We start from the raw sequence: 20021 nt of genomic DNA on the forward strand, positions 1-20021 counted from the left end.
TCAGGGCCACACACAACCCAAGAGACCCGAGGACGGGCCGTCTTACCGTGAAACAAGGCTTGTGGCGGCATCACGTCAGGAATCAGATCAGCTTCTGAGAGCAGGCTGGGCGTGGCTGAGTGAGAGGCAGGGGTCCCAGGGGCAGAGAAATCCAGAGACGGGGAAGGAGATGGGCTTGTCAGCGGGGTGCGGTCGGAGGAGCTCAGGGACGAGAAGTCGATCACTTCTCCTTTTTCCAGAATCACATCCGGCCTGCGTCCTCGGCTGATGAACTTCACAGGCGTCGAGGAGGTGCTGCGGTCAAGAAAGCCAGCCGCCTCTTTCTGGGCTCTCCGGATGTCCTTCGCTTCCTGAGTGCGAGACCTTTTCTCTTTCAATTCCATGGCAGATTCCACAGGATTCCGACTCACCCGCTTTCTAAGTCCCTCGACAGTAATGATGGGATCTAAAGTTGGTTTCGAGGCTGCTGGAAAAGAATAAATATCTAAATTTTTTAATAGCTATTCAACGTTAGCTTCTTTTTCTAACTTATTGTGAATCTACTTCCATGTTTGAAAGAGAAAAACGTTCAATGAATGCCCTAAACTAAGATTTAGATTTCTCTTAACCAGGAAAAAGGAATTATAATGCAAATGTAAACACTTCTGCACCGTCTTTCACCTACTGGAATTGGTAAATGTTAGAAGTTTGATAATGCTCAGAGAGCGTAGGGGGAAAAATGGATAGTTCATGCCTTTTTGATAGGGCATAAACTTTATTACAACTTTTTGGAGGGTAATTTGGCAATATGATTAAAATTTTGAATAAATATGCCCTTTGATACAGCAACCTATTTCCAGGAATTTATCACAAAAAATTGGCAAATGTGTGTAATTATAGTATTGTTTAAATACCAAAAAAGGATAGAAATAACCAAAATGTCCATCAACAGGGTAAAGGTTTAATAAATTATCACATAGCCATTCAATGGAATGCAATGTAATAAAAGAAAATAGGGTAGATCTACATGTACTGTTATGGGAAGATGTCCAATGTATACTGGTAAGTGGGGAAAAAAATGGAGAACAAGTAACATAGTATGAATCAGTTTATGGGGTTTTTTTCAGTAAAAAAATGCTTCAATATGCAGAGGGGACTTCTGAAAGCTTCACAAGAGACAGGAGTGGCTCCACTGGAGTGAAGCTGCAGGCAGGGTGGGCATGTGGGGAACTTTCAGACTTTACACCTTCAATCCTATGAGATTTGTTTCCAATTATATTTTTAAAAATTCAAAAGGTCATTAAAAATCAGATCAATGTGTGATAGTACGGAGCTACTGTTAATTTTTTATAAGTGTGAAAATGGCATTATGGTTAGGCTACAAAAAAGAGTCCTTATGGATAAGAGATAAATCATGAAATATTTAGGAAGGAAGTGCTGATGCCTGGAAGTTGCTACTAAATAATCCGAGGGTGGGATGTGTGGAGGGTTGGGAGAAAGGACCCAGGGGCCAAGATAAAATGAGATTGGGACGTCCCAGGTGGTCCAGTGGTTAAGAATCCGCCTTCCAATGCAGGGGACGAGGGTTCGATCCCTGGTCGGGGAACTAAGATCCCACATGCCAAGGGGGAACTAAGACCTGCAACTAAGACCCAACACAGCCAAATAAATAAATAAATATTTAAAACAAACAAACAAACAAAAAAACCCCAAGATTGCCAGTGTTAACTGCTGAAGTGAAGACAAAGGTACCAGGGGATTCACTATATTACTTCACATTTGTATATTTTAAATTTTCCATACTAAAAAGATTAAAACCATAAATAAACAGATTGAAAATAGAGAACCTTTCAGATACTAAAGGAAAGTTATTAAACTGGTAACTTGATTAGGCAGTTATAAAACATTTTTTGTATAATATTTATTTACGGCATAAAAAACCGTGTTAGAATAAAACTGTGGGGCAGAGCAGCTCCGGGGAGGCAAGGGCTCCATGCCTGGTAAAAGCGGATTGTCTACACTGGCACCTCTCAGCTCACGACAGTACCTTTCACTTTCAGAGTGGAGATGGACAGCTTCTCTCCCTCGGGTTTCAGGGTAGGGGGCCTGTTGTGGACGAGCTTCCACCATCCTGGTTCTCCAAATTCCTGAGCTCCCGAGCGGAAGTACATGGGGCTCCCCACGCTAAGGCAGCCCGCCACTGTGCTCCACCAGGTGGAGGTCTTTTTCCTGGAGAGTCCAAGAATTTAAAAATTATTGGCTTTTCAACTCTATCCTTACATAGACAGTGCAGTCTCTGCCTCCAAGTCTGTGACAGGCTATGCAACTTCCCCTCTTTGAAGGAACAGAGCACACTGGATAAGGGAGAGGCTCGGGGTTCTGCGTGGCTTCAAATGCCAGCTCCACCACCTTCTAGCTGCCTCAGTTTCTTCATCTTTAAAATTAGGATAATAGAACGTGCAAGACTGCTGTGGGGATTAAATGAAGTTAATTCAAACAAAGCTCATAAAACACTTCTTATCCATGATTATGGAGTTCTACAGGCTAATTTTATTTAACTTGAGCTGCTTTTATGTATGAGATAAACACAACTCTCAGGAAAGAAAGCAGGAGAGTCATTAGCCCTGGTAAACAGTTCATTTTACCCAAGGAGAAGGAGGCATCCCTCAGTCTGCTACTTGCCTTCGCATAGTAGAGTAGGAATAAAACTATATGGTATGTCCCACAGAGCTGAACTGTGGGGGAATTACCAACTCTGACCAAACCCCCCCAAAATACAGCAAGCATTTCAAAATAACTACACAACAGTGTATACAACAAAAATTTTAAATGATATGTAAAATGTCAACTATTCAGGTTCCTGCTAAAAATGCTTTTTTAAGGAAACTGTTCTATTTCCACCTTGAAAACATAAATCAATGACCAGAAATCCTAAAGAACAGTTTTTCATAGGAAAGTCAGTCTAACAGATGACAAATACTGCTAGGGAGGCAAGAGAAAAAAGTATCCTTAGGAACAGAGATGTACTAGAAAAACACAGACAAACCAAAAGAACCCCACAAAAAACAAAAAAACTTTATAAAGGCATGAGCACATATCTGAGACAGGAGAATGACCCCCAGCATTCTGGGTCAGAGCAGAACAAGGTCTCACCTTGTTCTGACCTTTCCAGGCCCCCCTCCTGTTGCCCAGAGGTCGGACCAGGGCAAACCCATCCCACTTGCTTTCTTACACTGCCCAACGCTGTCCCACAGGCCCTGTGGGATCTGTTCACTTTTCTTCCCATTATCCTATTTGGCTTTGAATCCCTCTGGTGAATTTTCCATTTCAGTTATTGTACTTTTCAGCTCCAGAACTTCTTTATCTCTTTATTGATATTTCCGTTTTGTCCATACATTGCTTCCCTGATGTTCTCCACTTCTTTCTTTAGTTCTCTGGGCATCTCTAAGACAGCGCTTTAACGTCTTTGGCCAGTAAGTCCACCGTTAGGTCTTTTTCAGGGACAATTTCTGTTAGTTTATTTTTTTCCTTTGAATGGGCCATACTTTCCTTGTTCTTTGTATTCCTTGTGTTTTGCTGGACAGTGGACATTTGAATCTAATAATGTGTTAACTCTGGACACCAGACTCTCCTCCTTCCCCGGGGTTTACTGGTTTTTGACAGCTGCAGGCTGTCTCTGTGCCAAAGATCAGCCGGAGCAGAAACTCAAGGTCCTCTCAGCTCATGTCTAAGCCTGTGCCTCCCACCCTGGACATGCAGGGTGGCTAATTCCCCTGTATATGTGGTTGCTTTTGAATGTCTTAGTCTTCAATGTCTGGCTCCAAAAAGGGGACAAAGAGGAAAGTGAAAGCGGGGAGGAAGGTGCCAGCCCTCTGAGTCCCTTTAAAGTCACCTCAGCCAGAGGGGGAGGGGCTTGCAACAATGGAGGAGGTGCAACAACAAAGGCCGCCCACCCCTCTGTCAGCACCTCTGTGATCAGAAGCAGCAGTCAGTGATCAGCACAGATATGATATGTGGAGGACAGCGTCCTTTGTGTCCACCCGGATCCCATACTATGTGCAAGCTGCTCCAGGAATATGTGCATGGCTGTCTGCCACGGTTAAAACTGACCAACACTGATTGTAATTTATGGTGCAAGGCTTCCACTGGAAGTTGCAAGCCTTCAGCTGACTCCAGAGTTCCAATACAGTTACACTGGAGTCTGCCAATGCAACTGCTACCTAGGTGGGCAGACAGATTTCTGGTGCTTCCTACTCTGCCATCTTCCCAGAACCCTCATCATACAGGCATAGCTCATGTTACTGCACTTCACAGATACTGTGTTTTTTAAAAACTGAAGGTTTGTGGCAACCCTGAATCAAGCAAGTCTATCGGTGCCATTTTTCCAACAACATGTGCTCACTTCATGTCTTTGTGGCATGTTTTAGATGTTGTAGTATTTCAAAGTTTTTCATTATTATTGTATTTGTTACGGTGATCTGTGATCAGTGACTTCTGATGTTACTCCTACAACTTGCTCAAGTTCAGACGATGGTTAGCATCTTTTAGCAATAAAGTATTTTTTAATTAAGGTGTGTACACTGTTTTTTAAAAAATAATGCTATGCATACTTAACAGACTACAGCATAATGTGAACATAACTTTTATATGCACTGGGAAATCAAAAATTCATGTGACTCACTTTATTGTGATATTTGCTTTACTACAGCAGCCTGGAACTGAACCTGCAACATCTCTGAGATATGCCTGTATAATATTTTTAATTTTAAATACTATGAATGTGTTTTATCGTATTTCATCAAACATAAGATCCACTGACTTTAAGACACACCGTTTTGTGTACAAGAAGGAAAACTAGCTATCAAGTAAGCTATGACACACCATCACTTCTAAGATGTATCCAGCTGTCAGAGATGTCAAAGTTTGAAAAACTGTTTATCTTAAAATCAATGAAATATGGTAATAGAAAAAATATTCAAACTATTCTTCAGTAATCAAAATTATAACTTTGGGAACAATTCAAGGCTAGGACTGTAAAACCAGATTAAATGATCACATATACAATAGCAATTAAAATGTAGTAATTAAGCTTTTGCGTACTTTTTAACTTGCTTCTATAATAGGTACATAAAATTATTTAGGTTAGCCCTTAATAAACCTTTATACATTTAAACCTTAATAAAATATTAAGGACATATAAGATGTGAAAGAAAATGTATTCAAATTTAAAACTTCATTATACAGTATACTATTCTCTCATATCCTATGGCAAATGAGAAATGGTTAACATTGTTAAGAATTTTAAAGTATGTTCCATGGAGAGCAGACTGTAAATCTTTAGCAGCTATGAGAAGTGTTTAATTGTGGGGGTAGTGAGTCTGTGTGTTCATACATGGACACATCTGAGCACTGGAGACCACCTCGGGTGAGTGGTTTCAGGGCTTCTCCAATCATTGATGCTTAAAGCAGAGTTCCCAAAGGGAAGGACAGCACTGAGGCAGGAAACTGAGTGCCAAGGAATCACAGAGTAATTTTTAATTCTCTTTCACTCCTCTGGTTAGATCAAGGAGAAAGTTAGTTGCTTTAAATTCTCACTAACACACATAGTCTCCCTTTTTGATCAAGAAAGATGCCTCACAAAGAACTCATACAGTTCAACATCAAAAAAATGAACAATCTGATTAAAACATGGGTGGAAGATCTGAAAAGACATTTTTCCAAATAAGACATACAGATGGCCAACAGGTACATGAAAAGATGCTCAGCATCACTAATCATCAGGGACATGCAAATCAAAATCACAATGAGCTATCACCTCACACCTGTGAGAATGGCTATGATTAAAAAGACAACAAATAACAAATATTGGTGAGGATGTAGAGAAAATGGAACCCTCGTGCACTATTGGTGGGAATGTAAATTGGTGCAGCCACTATGCAAAACAGTATGGAGGGTCCTCAGAAAATTAAAAATAGAACTACCATGTGATCTAGCAATTCCACTCCTGGGTACTTACCCGAAGAAAACAAAACACTAATTTGAACAGATATATGCACCCCTATGTTCACTGCAGCATTATTTACAATAGCCAAGACATGGAAGCAACCCAAGTGCCCATCAATAGATAAAAGGATAATGAAGATGTGAGGGGGAGACCTTCAAGGTGGTGGAGGAGTAAGACGTGGAGATCACCTTCCTCCCCACAAATACATCAAAAAAACATCTACATGTGGAACAACTCCTACAGAACAACTACTGAACGCTGGCAGAAGACCTCAGACTTCCCAAAAGCCAAGAAAAGCCCCACATACCTGGGTAGGGCAAAAGAAAAAAGAAAAAACAAGAGACAAAAGAATAGGGACAGGACCTTCGCCTCTGGGAGGGAGCTGTGAAGGAGGAAAAGTTTCCACACACTAGGAAGCCCCTACACTGGCAGGGACAGGAGGTGGGAAGCTTCAGAGCCACAGAGGAGAGCACAGGAACAGGGGTGCAGAGGGCAAAGCAGAGAGATTCCCACACAGAGGATCAGTGCCAACCAGCACTCACCAGCCTGAGATGCCTGTCTGCTCACCCACCGGGGCGGGTGGGAGCTGGGAGTTGAGGCTCGGGCTTTGGAGGTCAGACCCCAGGGAGAGGACTGGGGTTGGCTGCGTGAAGACAACCTGAAGGGGGCCAGTGCGCCACAGCTAGCCAGGAGGGAGACCAGGAAAAAGTCTGGACCTGCCGAAGAGGCAAGAGATCGTAATTTCAAAGTGCACAAGGAGAAGGGCTTCTTGCTCTGTGTGCCCACAGATGGCAGAGCACCGCCTAAGCGAGCTCCAGAGATGGGTGCGAGCCGCAGCTATCATCTCGCACCCCAGAGACAGGCATGGACCGCTACCGCTGCCGCCACTGCCACCAAGAATCCTGTGTGCAAGTGCAGGTCACTACCCACACCCCCCTGGGAGCCTGTGCAGCACACCACTGCCAGGGTCCAGTGATCCAGGGCCAACTTCCCTGGGAGAGCACACGGCGTGCCTCAGGCTGTTGTAATATCATGCTGGTCTCTGCTGCCACATGCACGCCCCACGTTCCAATTATGACTACCGTACCCCTCCCTCTCCCTGGCTTGAGTGAGCAAGAGAGCCCTAATCAGGCGCTACTTTAACACCCTCCTATCTGGGCAGGGAACAGAGGCCTGAGGGCAGCCTACACGCAGAGGTGGGACCAAAACCAAAGCTGAACCCCAGGAGCTGTGCGAACAAAGAAGAGGAAGGGAAATTTCTCCATGCAACCTCAGGAGCAGTGGAGTAAATCCCCTCAATCGGCTTGATAAACCCCGCATCTGTGGAATACATGAAGAGACAACAAATGTTCCCAAAACTGAGGCGGGGACTTTGGGAGCTACTGCAGACTTGGGGTTTGCTTTCTGCATTTGATTTGTTTTTGGTGTTATGTTTATCTTAGTTTAGTTTTTAGTGCTTGTTTTCATTGGTGGGTTTGTTTATTGGTTTGGTTGCTATCTTCCTTTTTTTTGTTCTCTCTGTGAGTGTGGGTGTGTGTGTGTGTGTGTGTGTATGTTTCTTTGTGTGATTTTGTTTGTTTAGTTATTTTTTATTTTTTGGCTGTGCTGGGTCTTTGTTGCTACGTGTGGGCTTTCTCTAGTTGTGGCGAGCAGGGGCTACTCTTCACTGCAGTACATGGTGGCTTCTCTTGTTGCAGAGCACGGGCTCTAGGGGCATGGGCTTCAGTAGCTGTTGGGCGTGAGCTCAGCAGTTGTGGCTTGCGGGCTCTAGAGTGCAAGCTCAGTACTTGTGGCGCACAGGCTTAGTTGCTCTGCGGCATGTGGGATCTTCCCAGACCAGGGATCGAACCCACGTCCCCTGCACTGGCAGGCAGATTCTTAACCACTGCACCACCAGGGAAGTCCCTTGTCTGTTTAGTTTTGCTTTTACCATTTGTCTTGGGGCTGTCTTTTTTTTTTTCTTTTTTTTTCTTTTTATGAGTGTGTCTTTGTGTGATTTTGTCTGTTTAGTTTTGTTTTTACCATTTGTTTGGGGGTTCTGTTTTTTTTTTCTTTCTTCCTTTTCTTCTGTGCTGTGAAGCTGGCAGGGTCTTGGTGCTCTGGCCGGGTGTCGGGCCTGAGCCTGCGAGGTGGGAGAGCCCAGTCCAGGACACTGGACCACCAGAGACCTCCTGGCCCCATGTAATATTAATTGGAGAGGGCTCTCCCAGAGATCTCTGTCTCAACACTAAGACTCAGCTCCAGTGCTGGATGCCCCATACTAAACAACTAGCAAGACAGGAACACAGCCCCACCCATTAGCAGAGAGGCTGCCTAAAGTCATACTAAGTTCACAGACACCCCAAAACACACCACCGGATGCGGCCCTGCCCAAAGAGAGACAAGATCCAGCCTCATCCACCAGAAGACAGGCACCAGTCCCCCCCCTCACCAGGAAGCATACGCAAGCCATTGAACCAACCTCACCCACTGGGGGCAGACGCCAGAAATAAGACGAACTACGAACCTGCAGCCTACAAAAAGGAGACCCCAAACACAGTAAGTTAAACAAAATGAGAAGACAGAGAAACACACAGCAGATGAAGGAGCAAGGTAAAAACCCACCAGACCAAACAAATGAAGAGGAAATAAGCAGTCTACCTGAAAAAGAATTCAGAGTAATGATGATAAAGATGACCCAAAATCTCGGAAACTGAATGGAGAAAATTCAAGAAACGTTTAACAAGGATCTAGAAGAACTAAAGAGCAAACAAACAATGATGAACACCACAATAAATGAAATTAAAAATACTCTAGAAGGAATCAATAGCAGAAAAACTGAAGCAGAAGAATGGAGAATAGTGGAAATAACTACTGCAGAGCAGAATAAAGAAAAAAGAATGAAAAGAATTGAGGACAGTCTCAGAGACCTCTGGGACAACATTAAATGCACCAACATTCGAATTATAGTGGTCCCAGAAGAAGAAGACAAAAAGAGTCAGAGAAAACAACTAAAGAGATTATAGTCAAAAACTTCCCTAACGTGGGAAAGGAAATAGTCACTCAAGTCCAAGAAGAGCAGAGTCCCATACAGGATAAATCCAAGGAGAAACACGCAGAGAGACATAGTAATCAAACTATCAAAAATTAACTACAAAGAAAAAATATTAAAAGCAGCAAGGGAAAAGGAACAAATAACATAAAAGGGAATCCCCATAAGGTTAACAGCTGATCTTTCAGCAGAAACTCTGCAAGCCAGAAGGGAGTGGCAGGACATATTTAAAGTGATGAAAGGGAAAAACCTACAACCAAGATTACTCTACCCAGCAAGGATCTCATTCAGATTCGACAGAGAAATTAAAACCTTTACAAACAAGCAAAAGTTAAAAGAGAATTCAGCACCACCAAACCAGCTTTACAACAAATGCTAAAGGAACTTCTCTTGGTAGGAAACACAAGAGAAGGGAAAGACCTACAAAAACAAACCCAAAACAATTAAGAAAATGGTAATAGGAACATACAGTTGATAATTACCTTAAATGTAAATGGATTAAATGCTCCAACCAAAAGACAGACTGGCTGAATGGATACAAAAACAAGACCCGCATATATGCTGTCTACAAGAGACCCACCTCAGACCTAGGGACACATACAGACTGAAAATGAGGGGATAGAAAAAGATATTCTATGCAAATGTAAATCAAAAGAAAGCTGGAGTAGCAGTACTCACATCAGAGAAAATAGACTTTAAAATAAAGACAAGAGACAAAGAAGGACACTACATAATGATCAAGGGATCAATCCAAGAAGAAGATATAACAATTGTAAATATTTATGCACCCAACATAGGAGCACCTCAATGCATAAGGCAAATGCTAACAGTCATTAAAAGGGAAATCGACAAGAACACAATAATAGTAGGGGCCTTTAACACCCCACTTTCACCAATGGACAGATCATCCAAAATGAAAATAAATAAGGAAACACAAGCTTTAAATGACACATCAGACCAGATGGTTTTAATTGATATTCATAGGACATTCCACCTAAAGACAACAGAATACACTTTCTTCTCAAGTGCACATGAAACGTTCCCCAGGATAGATCATATCTTGGGTCACGAATCAAGCCTCGGTAAATTTAAGAAAACTGAAATTGTATCAAGTACCTTTTCCAACCACAACATTATGAGACTAGATATCAATTATAGGAAAAAAAACTGTAAAAAAAAAAAAACACATGGAGACTAAACAATACACCACTAAATAACCAAGAATCACTGAAGAAATCAAAGAGGAAGTTTAAAAATACCTAGAAACAAATGACAATGAAAACATGATGACCCAAAACCTATGGGATGCAAAAAGAACTGCAAAAGCAGTTCTAAGAGGGAAGTTTATAGCAATACAATCCTACCTCAAGAAACAAGAAAAATCTCAAATAAACAACCTAACCTTACACCTAAAGCAATTAGAGAAAGAACAAAAAACCCCCAAAATTAGCAGAAGGAAAGAAATCATAAAGATAAGATCAGAAATAAATGAAAAAGAAATGAAAGAAACAATAGCAAAGATCAATAAAACTAAAAGCTGGTTCTGTGAGAAAATAAACAAAATATTGATAAACCATTAGCCAGACTCATCAAGAAAAAAAAGGAGAAGACTCAAATCAACAGAATTAGAATGAAAAAGGAGAAGTAACAACTGACACTGCAGAAATACAAAGGATCATGAGAGACTACCACAAGCAACTATATGCCAATAAAATGGACAACCTGGAAGAAATGGACAAATTCTTAGAAAAGTAGAACCTTCCAAGATTGAACCAGGAAGAAATAGAAAATATGAACACACCAATCACAAGTAATGAAATTGAAACTGTGATTAAAAATCTTCCAACAAACAAAAGTCCAGGACCAGATGGCTTCACAGGCGAATTCTATCAAACAGTTAGAGAAGAGCTAACACCAGTCCTTCTCAAACTCTTCCAAAATATAGCAGAGGGAGGAACACTCCCAAACTCATTCTACGAGGCCACCATCACCCTGATACCAAAACCAGACAAAGATGTCACAAAAAAAGAAAACTACAGGCCAATATCACTGATGAACATAGATGCAAAAATCCTCAACAAAATACTAGCAAACAGAATCCAACAACACATTAAAAGGATCATACAGCATGGTCAAGTGGGGTTTATCCCAGGAATGCAAGGATTCTTCAATATATGCAAATCAATCAATGTGATACACCATATTAACAAACTGAAGGAGAAAAACCATATGATCATCTCAATAGATGCAGAAAAAGCTTTTGACAAAATTCAACACCCATTTATGATAAAAACTCTCCAGACAGTGGGCACACAGGGAACCTATCTCAACATAATAAAGGCCATATATGACAGACCCACAGCCAACATCGTTCTCAATGGTGAAAAACTGAAACCATTTCCTCTGAGATCAGAACAAGACAAGGATGCCCATTCTTACCACTATTATTTAACATAGTTTTGGAAGTTATAGCCACGGCAATCAGAGAAGAAAAAGAAATAAAAGGAATACAAATTGGAAAAGAAGTAAACCTGTCACTGTTTGCAGATGACATACTATACTAGAGAATCCTAAAGATGCTACCAGAAAACTACTAGAGCTAATCAATGAATTTGGTAAAGTAGCAGGATACAAAATTAATGCACAGAGATCTCTCACACTCCTATACACTAACAATGAAAAATCTGAAAGAGAAATTAAGGGAATACTCCCACTTACTATTGCAACAAAAAGAATAAAATACCTAGGAATAAACCTGCCTAAGGAGAAAGGCCTGTATGCAGAAAACTGTAAGACACTGATAAAAGAAATCAAAGACAATACAAACAGATGGAGAGATATACCATGTTCTTGGATTGGAAGAATCAACGTTGTGAAAATGACTAAACTGCCCAAAGCAATCTACAGATTCGGTGCAATCCCTATCAAACTACCAATGGTATTTTTCACAGAACTAGAATAAAAAAATTTTACAATCTGTATGGAAACACAAAAGACCCCAAATAGCCAAAGCAGTCTTGAGAAAGAAAAACGGAGCTGGAGGAATCAGGCTCCCTGATTTCAGACTATACTACAAAGCTACAGTAATCAAGACAGTATGGTACTGGCACAAAAACAGAAATATAGATCAACTGAACAGGATAGAAAGCCCAAAGATACACCCACGCACCTATGGTCACCTTATCTTTGATAAAGGAGGCAAGAATATACAATGGCGAAAAGACAGATTCTTCAGTAAGTGGTGCTGGGAAAACTGGACAGCTACATGTAAAAGAATGAAATTAGAACACTTCCTAACACCACACACACAAATAAACTCAAAATGGATTAAAGACCTAAACGTATGGCCAGACAGTATAAAACTCTTAGAAGGGGACTTCCCTGGTGGCACAGTTGTTAAGAATCTGCCTGCCAATGCAGGAGACACGGGTTCAAGCCCTGGTCAGGGGAGATCCCACATGCCGCAGAGCAACTAAGCCCATGCACCACAACTACTGAGCCTGCACTCTAGAGCCCACGAGCCACGACTACTGAGCCCACGTGCCACAACTACTGAAGCCCGCACACCCTAGAGCCCATGCTCCACAACAAGAGAAGCCACCGCAATAAGAAGCCCGTGCAGTGCAACGAAGTGTAGCCCCCTCTTGCTGCAACTCGAGAAAGCCCACGCGCAGTAACAAATTAATTAATTAATTTTAAAAAAACCTCTTAGAGGAAAACATAGGAAGAACACTATTTCACATAAATCACAGCAAGATCCTTTTTGATCCACCTCCTAGAGAAATGGAAATAAAAACAAACAAATGGGACCTAATGAAACTTAAAAGCTTTTGCACAGCAAAGGAAACCATAAACAAGATGAAAAGACAACCCTCAGAATGGGAGAAAATATTTGCAAACGAAGCAACTGACAAAGGATTAACCTCCAAAATATACAAGCAGCTCATGCAGGTCAGTATCAAAAAAACAAACAACCCAATCCAAAAATAGGCAGAAGATCTAAACAGACATTTCTCCAAAGAAGATATACAAATTGCCAACAAACACATGAAAGGATGCTCAACATCACTAATCATTAGAGAAATGAAAGTCAAAACTACAATGAGGTATCACCTCACACCAGTCAGAATGGCCATCATCAAAAAATCTAGAAACAATAAATGCTGGAGAGGGTGTGGAGGAAAGGGAACACTCTTGCACTGTTGGTGGGAATGTAAATTGATACAACCACTGTGGAGAACAGTACGGAGGTTCCTTAAAAAACTAAAAGTAGAACTACCATATGACCCAGCAATCCCACTACTGGGCATATACCCTGAGAAAACCATAATTCAAAAAGATGGGGCTTCCCTGGTGGCGCAGTGGATGAGAATCTGCCTGCCAATGCAGGGCACACGGGTTCGAGCCCTGGTCTGGGAAGATCCCACATGCCGCGGAGCGACTAAGCCCGTGAGCCACAATTGCTGAGCCTGCGCGTCTGGAGCCTGTGCTCCGCAACGGGAGAGGCCACGATAGTGAGAGGCCCACGCACCGCGATGAAGAGTGGTTCCCACTTGCCGCAACTAGAGAAAGCCCTCACACAGAAACGAAGACCCAACACAGCCATAAATAAATAAATAAATAAATAAATAAAATTAAAAAAAAAAAAAAAAAAGAGTCATGTACCACAATGTTCATTGCAGCACTATTTACAGTAGCCAAGACATGGAAGCAACCTAAATGTCCATCGACAGATAAATGGATAAAGAAGATGTGGCACATATATACAGTGGACTATTACTCAGCCATAAAAAGAAATGAAACTGAGCTATTTGTAGTGAGGTGGATGGACCTAGAGTCTGTCATACAGAGTGAAGTAAGTCAGAAAGAGAAAAACAAATACCATATGCTAACACATACATATGGAATCCAAAAAAAAAAAAAAAGGTTCTGATGAAGCTAGAGGCAGGACAGGAATAAAGACGCAGACGTAGAGAATGGACTTGAGGACACGGCGAGTGGGAACGGGAAGCTGGGATGAAGTGAGAGAGTAGCAATGACATATATACACTCCCAAATGTAAAATAGATAGCTAGCAGGAAGCAGCTGCATAGCACAGGGAGATCAGCTCAGTGCTCTGTGACCACCTAGAGGGGTGGGATAGGGAGGGTGGGAGGGAGACGCAAGAGGGAGGGGATATGGGGATGTATGTATACATATAGCTGATTAACTTTGTTATAGAGCTGAAACTAACATAACATCGTAAAGCAACTATACTCCAATAAAGATGTGAAAAAAAAAAAGATGTGATACACACACACACCCCTACACAATGGGATATTATTCAGCTATAAAAAAGAATGAAATCTTTCCATCTGTGACAACATGTATGGACCTAGAGGGTATTATGCTAAGGGTATTATGTGAAGTAAGTCAGAGAAAGACAAACACCGTATGATTTCACTTATATGTGGAAGCTAAAAAACAAAACAAATGAAGAAACATAACAAAACAGCAACAGTCACAGATACAGAGAACAAACAGGTGGTTGCCAGAGGGGAGGAGGGTGGGGAGAGGGGAGAAATAGGTGAGGGAAATTAAGAGGTACAAACTTCCAGTTACAAAATAAATAAGTCACAGGTATGAAATGTATAGTGTGGGGAAAAACAGTCAATAGTTATGTAGTATCTTTGTATGGTGACATATGGTAACTAGACGCACCGTGGTGATCAGTTTGAAACGTATGGAAATACTGAATCACTATGTTGTGTAACAGGAACTAATGTAGTGTTGTAGGTCAATTATACTTCAAAAACAAACAAACTCACAGAAAAAGAGGTCAGATTTTCCAGACGTGGGGGGATAAACTTCCAATTATAAAATAAATAAGTACTAGGGATGTACTGTACAACATGATAAATATAATTAACACTGCTGAATGTTATACAGGAAAGTTGTTGAGAGTAAATCCTAAGAGGTCTTATCACAGGGAAAAAAATGTTTTTTCTGTTTCTTTAATTTTGTATCTCTTTGAGATGAAGGATGTCCATTAAACTTTGTGGTCATCATTTCATGGTGTATGTTAAGTCAGATCGTTCTGCTGTGCACCTTAAACTCATACAGTGCTGGATGTCAATTACATATCAATAAACCTGGACGAAAAAAATATATAGATGGAATCATAGGATTAAAAAAAAAAGGAAAGAGGGTTTCAGATTGCCTTCACAGGTCATGGGATCTAGCTACAAGTCAACAGCATTGCTTTATTTTTAGTGCACTTATTTTTACGGTTTCATTCTACTTATGGCAAGTGATATGGGTTTTCCACTTACCATGGTGGTGTGAAGTTTCTTTTTTTTCAGTGACTTGATTTAAACAAGTAAACGATAATTCAAGTGATACACTAACATGGCCAAAACCCACTAGTTTAATGGTTAAATTACAAGAAGCTGGAGAGTAATTAAAGTCTTTCAGTAGAAGTAGTGAAAAGAAAAAGAGCCTCAGCTGATGCCTCTCAGAACACGCTCTAGAAATGAAACTGAGCACCTGCTGCTAAAATATGCCAACTTCCTTAAAACAGGCAATTTAAATCCAACTTCTTCCAGAAGACAATCCACCAGGCAGAACAGCACTGAAAGATCATGAAAACCTTCCAAGATCTAATTTTATCAGTTTTTTTCCCTTCCTTGTCCCTTATAAATGGGGTGTATTAAATTCCATAAATAGAGCTAAATCATTAAACTAAGACAACAGATTTCCTTTCTTTAAGAAAAAGAACCACTTATGCTGTCAATTCTTTTCTTAGTTCTATTTTTCAATTCTATTTTTCCCTCACAGCAGCCTGCAGAAGGTCACCCCTCCGTGATTCCTCAGCAACTTTGGCAGAGCTGTGACTTCTCAGCACCCGAGAAAACGGGCTGCAGGGAGTTCCGAGTGAGGACAAGCACAAACTCCCTGCTCTGACCTTTATCGTGTCCACAACGACCCAATTATGCAAGATTTATGAATCTCACACAGGACTTCAGAAGGCAACTAACAATCAGAATTTCAAACAAGGGACTTCCCTGGTGGTCCAGTGGTTAAAACTCTGCGCTCCCAATGCAGGGGGCCCAGGTTCAATCCCTGGTCAGGGAACTAGATCCCACATACCACAACTAAGAGCCCGCATGCCGCAACTAAGATCCAGCACAGCCAAATAAATAAATATTTTTTTAAAAAAAGAGAAAGATCTCAAACAATCCGCCAATGCAACTGCAAACTTGCTAACCTCTAATAGCAATAAAAATCTTGCTAGATGCACATGGACCCTTAGTTAAAACATCTGGCGTGGATGTCTGTGCCCCGGCACCCCTACGTCTGATGAACCAAGGAGGGGTCACGGAGGAGAAGCACTCAGCAGCAAATTCAAAGCATCATGATGAAAAGAGTATCAAAGGAATAAACCATATGCGTGTTAATGTGCCCAGACGCGGCCAAGCTCTGTGAATACCAAACAGTATACAACGATTTCTACCTCCCAGAGTTAATAAACACAAACACTAGTAATTAACCAAGAGCAACTTAAATGAGTGCAGTCAATAACTGCCACCATTTCTCTTCTTCTGACCTCCTATAAGGCACTGATTTTAAAAGGACATAATATTCCTCTACCCTCAAATTAGTCACCTATCCAACTATTAAACTGCCTCATTTAATCAAACTCTCTATTTTTTAACATTCTAAGAATCTGTTCAACTGTCTTCTTGCTCAGTAGAAACCAACAGTTTCCTCCAAAAGTAGGATAAGAAGTATGGAAACCTACCCTTGTAATTACATCAACTTCCACTTCGATTTTTAACTTAAAAGTAACAACATTTTTCTGGATTAAAAAATTCTCAGTAACTGCCACAAGTAATTACTCGAATTCTCTAAAGGCCTGCATTAGGCTGTTCTCAAGTCTCATATACTTTATTCTTTACATCTTCATTCAAGTATAAGATTTTTTAAAAATCACATTACCTATTCCCAAGCAAAAAAGTCCAATGTTTCTCAATGAAAGCGCAGATGTCTTCTTTCCACCGGAAATAGCCCTGACGCCCACTGCCTTCCAGGGACAAGTTGTACATCGCCAGCATGACCACCTGAAACAGAAGCAGAACAGGCTGGGAGAAAAGCACAAACAGGGATGGTAAACTTCAGGGGGGAACGTTTGTTGTTTTATACTCTGAGTATGAATAGAGGGGGGAAAAGGAAGGACAATATCTTGGAATATTCTCAGGACAGAATTCTACTTCCTTTTTCGCTTTCCATAGATGAGTATCACTGTGCCCCTTAATCACGTGCACTTGTTCCTCCCATGTTACATGTGCAAGGCTGCTGTGTGGCTGAACTGGTGATGAGGAACTACTGCCCTAAGCAGCCCCCATCCCAGTCCCCCTCCACCACTCAAAGGCAGCGCTAAACACCGTGTTAACCACTGGCATCAGGAGGCCCCAGGGCCTGCTCCAGCCGGCATTTCTGACAGACAGTGCTGACCTTTACTAAATATTCCAAGCATCACCCCTGCACATATACTTTTCTAAGCTCTTTAGAGGGCAGAAACAATAGACTCCCAGAATTTCAGAGCTGAAGATAACGTGAGGTACCATCCCCTCTGGGTTTAGCCTTTCTCAGCTGTGGAAACTGTTCCTGAGATGAAATCAGAATAGACAAGGGGCAGGGACCTGAAAGGCCTGGCTGCCTGGCCCATCCTCAGAGAGCAGGACACCCCCAGCTCCACATCTAATCCAACCTCGTATTTAACAGATAACGAATTCACGGCCCCAAATGGGGAAGTACTTTGCAGAAATATGAATAACACATTCTCACTGTAAAAGACTTCACTAAAAGAGAAAGAGTAAAGAAGGAAGTAAAAATCATTTTAAGGGCTTCCCTGGTGGCGCAGTGGTTGAGAATCTGCCTGCTAATGCAGGGGACACGGGTTCAAGCCCTGGTCTGGGAAGATCCCACATGCCGCGGAGCAACTAGGCCCGTGAGCCACAACTGCTGAGCCTGCGCATCTGGAGCCTGTGCTCCGCAACAAAAGAGGCCCACGCACCGCGATGAAGAGTGGCCCCTGCTTGCCACAACTAGAGAAAGCCCTCGCACAGAAACGAAGACCCAACACAGCCAAAAATAAATAAATTAATTAATTAAAAAAAAAATCATTTTAAATCCACTATCACGAAATAATCCTTTTTAACATTTTCAGTGATTATCCTATTAGACATTTCTCTTCGCATCTAAATGCAATTTTGTAATCGTAAATGGACAAGAAACTACACATGCTATTCAAAACCATGTTTTCAACCTAATTGGGCCAACGCGATTGAAAAGGGGACAGAACCTAAGAAGAGAATCTTTCCATAACTCTTCTTTCCATGAGGAGTAGCTCAAAGCGGTACAGGGTCTAACAGACTGCAGTTCACGCTCCCCGACCTCGATGTTCACAGCCCCAAATCCCGATGGCCCAACAGGGAGACCGACAACCACACCCTCCAAGGGGCCTGGTGATTCTGATGCTCCTACCGAGTCTCAACTTCCCCCATCCTTAAACTTGTAAAATTTGCAGACAGTCTGCCAATTAACCCCATGAACAGACTTTTCAAATCATTCCACTTATTTTTGCATCGGGTCTGCATCAGCCAACAAACCTCTCCCCTTAAAGTTATTATTCACGGGGAGTCGCTGTTTAATAGACACAGGATTTCACTTTGGGGAGATGAGCACTTATTGGAGATGATGGTGGTGATGGTTGCAAAACAATGTGAATGTGCTTAATGCCACTGAACTGTATGCTTAAAGACGGTGGAAATGGTAAGCTTTGTTATGTATATATATATATTTTTATAAATTTATTTATTAATTTATTTCTGGCTGCGTTGTCTTTGTTGCTGTGCGTGGGCTTTCTCTAGTTGTGGTGACCGGGAGCTACTCTTCATTGCGGTGCGCGGGCTTCTCATTGCGGTGGCTTCTCTTGTTGTGGAGCACTGGCTCTAGGCACGCGGGCTTCAGTAGTTGTAGCACGTGGGCTCAGTAGTAGTGGCTCGCAGGCTCAGCAGTTGTGATGGGCTTAGTTGCTCCACAGCATGTGGGATCTTCCCGGACCAGGGCTCAAACCCGTGTCCCCTGCATTGGCAGGTGGATTCTTAACCACTGCGCCACCAGGGAAGCCCTGTTATGTATATTTTACTACAATTTAAGAAAGCTATTGTTCAAGAAATACCTTAAGAAAAGGATGGAATGAGCTCTTCTGCCCACTCAGACTCCTAGAGTAACTTGGAAACGTGTATTCACTGTTAATCTCCGTGGTACAGACACAAGTGTGTTGTTTCATTTCCGGTACTATTTTTTTTTTTTTGAAATATTTCATGACTTTAGAAAGTTAAAATTCACATATTTACTTGCAACTAACTCTTACTATTACCACCGTTATTTACTGAGCAAACTAAAAATCCAATCACGAAGGACATGGTTCTCCCCCTCTTCTGGAATCTGTAATCTTAAAGAACGAATCCCAGTTGCGTTTCTGCTCTCACACCACCAGCCCAAGCTCCCAGTAACAGGCTGGCCTTGGGAACCAGCACAGCTCCAAGGCCTTGCTCAGGCTGGCACAGCCCAGCGGGCACCTCCCAAGTATCTGCTGAAGAGCATCTGGAAAGATAATGAGCGTGTCTAGGACAAGAACGTAAAAACCACCCTACTTGATAGCTTCCCTACTTTTCAGACTGTTGTTCACACATCACCAAGGAGGAGGAGAGGACACAGAAAGTGTGTGGAAGGGGCCTTTTAGTCACCTCATTACTGTTGGCATTTTGTAATATAAACAAGCATTTCTACTTCTTATTTTGGTAAATCAAAAAAGTTTAAGATTTAAAACACAGAAAACCCACATTCCAATTGGAATACGACATCAATAGAGTCTATTCCAGACCAACGGATCCTTTTAGCTCTTGCATGAGAGAGACAGAGAGAGAAAGAGAGAGGGAGGGAGGAAGGGAGGGAGAGGGA

General features: G+C 41.8%; 1 protein-coding gene across 2 annotated transcripts in view; it reads right to left on the bottom strand.

Moving 5' to 3' along the window:
• KAT14 (lysine acetyltransferase 14) overlaps positions 1 to 20021 on the bottom strand; it is a gene marked incomplete at its 5' end in the record, with an annotated part of 39899 nt that overhangs the window by 15632 nt on the left and 4246 nt on the right. Inside the window, 3 exons of one of the 2 annotated variants that reach the window (XM_082431661.1) lie at positions 47 to 463; positions 2027 to 2208; positions 16992 to 17113. In XM_082431661.1, the coding sequence (XP_082287787.1) occupies positions 47 to 463; positions 2027 to 2208; positions 16992 to 17113 (721 nt within the window). Of the gene's footprint in view, positions 1 to 46; positions 467 to 2026; positions 2209 to 16991; positions 17114 to 20021 lie in introns of both variants that reach the window. The other variant, XM_082431660.1, reaches the window with a different exon arrangement.

This window comes from Balaenoptera physalus (genome assembly GCF_965194825.1).
Source record: "Balaenoptera physalus genome assembly, chromosome: 16".
Lineage (NCBI taxonomy): Eukaryota > Metazoa > Chordata > Mammalia > Artiodactyla > Balaenopteridae > Balaenoptera > Balaenoptera physalus.